The 1,820-nt window shown below is 45.3% G+C and overlaps 1 protein-coding gene across 1 annotated transcript; it reads left to right on the top strand.

Annotated features, from left to right (window-relative positions):
* The first annotated feature begins 209 nt into the window (after positions 1 to 209).
* On the top strand, positions 210 to 1,191 carry LOC135623289 (uncharacterized). Its single transcript, XM_065126079.1, has one exon. It carries the CDS (start codon positions 266 to 268, stop codon positions 896 to 898), a length of 633 nt encoding a protein of 210 aa, XP_064982151.1. The 5' UTR covers positions 210 to 265; the 3' UTR covers positions 899 to 1,191.
* Positions 1,192 to 1,820: the final 629 nt, after the last annotated feature.

Here is a 1,820-nt window from a genome sequence, read left to right as displayed (position 1 = left end):
TTCAGATTAAATAATATTAATTATAGTTAATCTAACTGTTCAAAGGGAAAAAGTCAAGGGCAGTATATATTTAAAGGATTTTAATATTTAAGTATATTTAAATATTATAAGGTCAAATAAGATAATTAACCTTGAAAGGATTAAGGTCAAATAATTAAAATTATCTGTAAAAACCCATATAATTTTGGGGAAATGGAAAAATGTAGATCACGAACCAGTGTCGATAAACCCTATTCTCACGTTGACCCAACGCAGCTCGAAAACAATGAGCTTTCTCCTCCGTTCTGGCGGCCGCCACCGCCTCCTCCTCCTCTCCTCCTCCTCCTCCTCCAGCGCGATCCGATGTCTCCGCCGCTTCTCCCCAGCGGGTGCCGCGGCGAAGGATGACTCGGATGACCTCGAGCCCATCGACCCGCGGAAGCTCCCCGCCGACTACGACCTCGCCACCTTCGACCCGGCGGCCCCACGGCGGAGCCCCCCTACCGAACGCGTCTGGCGTCTCGTCGACGAGATCGCCGCCCTCTCCCTCGCCGACGTCGCGGAGCTCTCCTGCATCCTCCGGCAGAAGATGGGCATGGAGGAGCCCCCGGCGATCGGCATCGCCAACGCCGGCGTCGGCGGGGCCGGGGCGTCCGCCGCAGGTGCGGCGGCGGCCGGAAAGGAGGAGGCAAAGAAGCAAGAGAAGACGGTGTTCGAGCTGAGGCTGGACTCGTACGAAGCGGCGTCCAAGATCAAGGTGATCAAGGAGATCAGGGTATTCACCGACTTGGGGCTGAAGGAGGCGAAGGATTTGGTGGAGAAGGCACCCACGGTGATCAAAAAGGGGCTCTCCAAGGAGGAGGCGGAGCAGATCATCGAGAAGATGAAGGCCGTTGGCGCCAAAGTCGTGATGGAATGACAAGTGAGTGACTTCTGCACTTTTTTTCTCTCAACGTATCTGTTAATTGTGCACCTACAAATTCGAAGCCAAGTTTATATATATATTTTTTAATCTTCACAACACATTATATTTATGTTCTATCTAAATTAGGGGAGTTTGAGGAAATGGCAGGAGTTGGCTTGTTCAGTAGTGCTCTGACTTTCATTGTTGTATCACTCATCTAGTTTTGCCATTCTCATGTTTGAATTATACTTGATTTGCTGAGAACATACTATTCAACTTGTTATGCGAGTGTGGTTGTATTTCCTCTAGGATGGGCGAAAACTGAACTGGATTAGAGAGACTAAAATAAGTGCTTGGTGAAATCCTGATGTTTTACTAATCTTAACGATAAGCTAATTATGGTTGTTCAAGGTACCAGGAAGTTGTGAAAGCATTTGTTGTGACTTACATGTGTATAAAGCTTCTATCGACTACAACACACAAGCCTACGGTCTTTAAGATAATTCCTTGGTTACTTTTTTTTTCCATAATATCCCATATTTGTGCTGTTAGTGTTTTCTTCTTGATACATAATCTTTTACCCCCCTTGTTATGCCTCCATTGAGCCATGTCCTACTCTCTCACGGCCTTTGAGCTAAAACACACGATTCCCGTATTAGCAGGAGCCTGCTGCACTGAGCGTCCACATTTTATCCTTTTCAAAGAAAATTGTATGAAGGATATGGAAAATATTCAATGTTTGTCAGTCATTGCCTTTTGGGCTGCCAAATATCACAACATACTTCCTTGTACTCTTCTTGATAGATCCTACTGGACGGTTTTTGCCTGTCATATGGAAACAGCCAGAGAAAAGTATATGATTGCCATTTTATTGAGTTCATTTGTTTGATCTATTTTCTTCAGATGTTAATTGAACTTCATAGCTTAGCTTAAAACT

This window comes from Musa acuminata, chromosome BXJ2-9 (assembly GCF_036884655.1).
Source record: "Musa acuminata AAA Group cultivar baxijiao chromosome BXJ2-9, Cavendish_Baxijiao_AAA, whole genome shotgun sequence".
NCBI lineage: Eukaryota > Viridiplantae > Streptophyta > Magnoliopsida > Zingiberales > Musaceae > Musa > Musa acuminata.
This window is presented reverse-complemented; position numbering and strand designations above follow the sequence as displayed.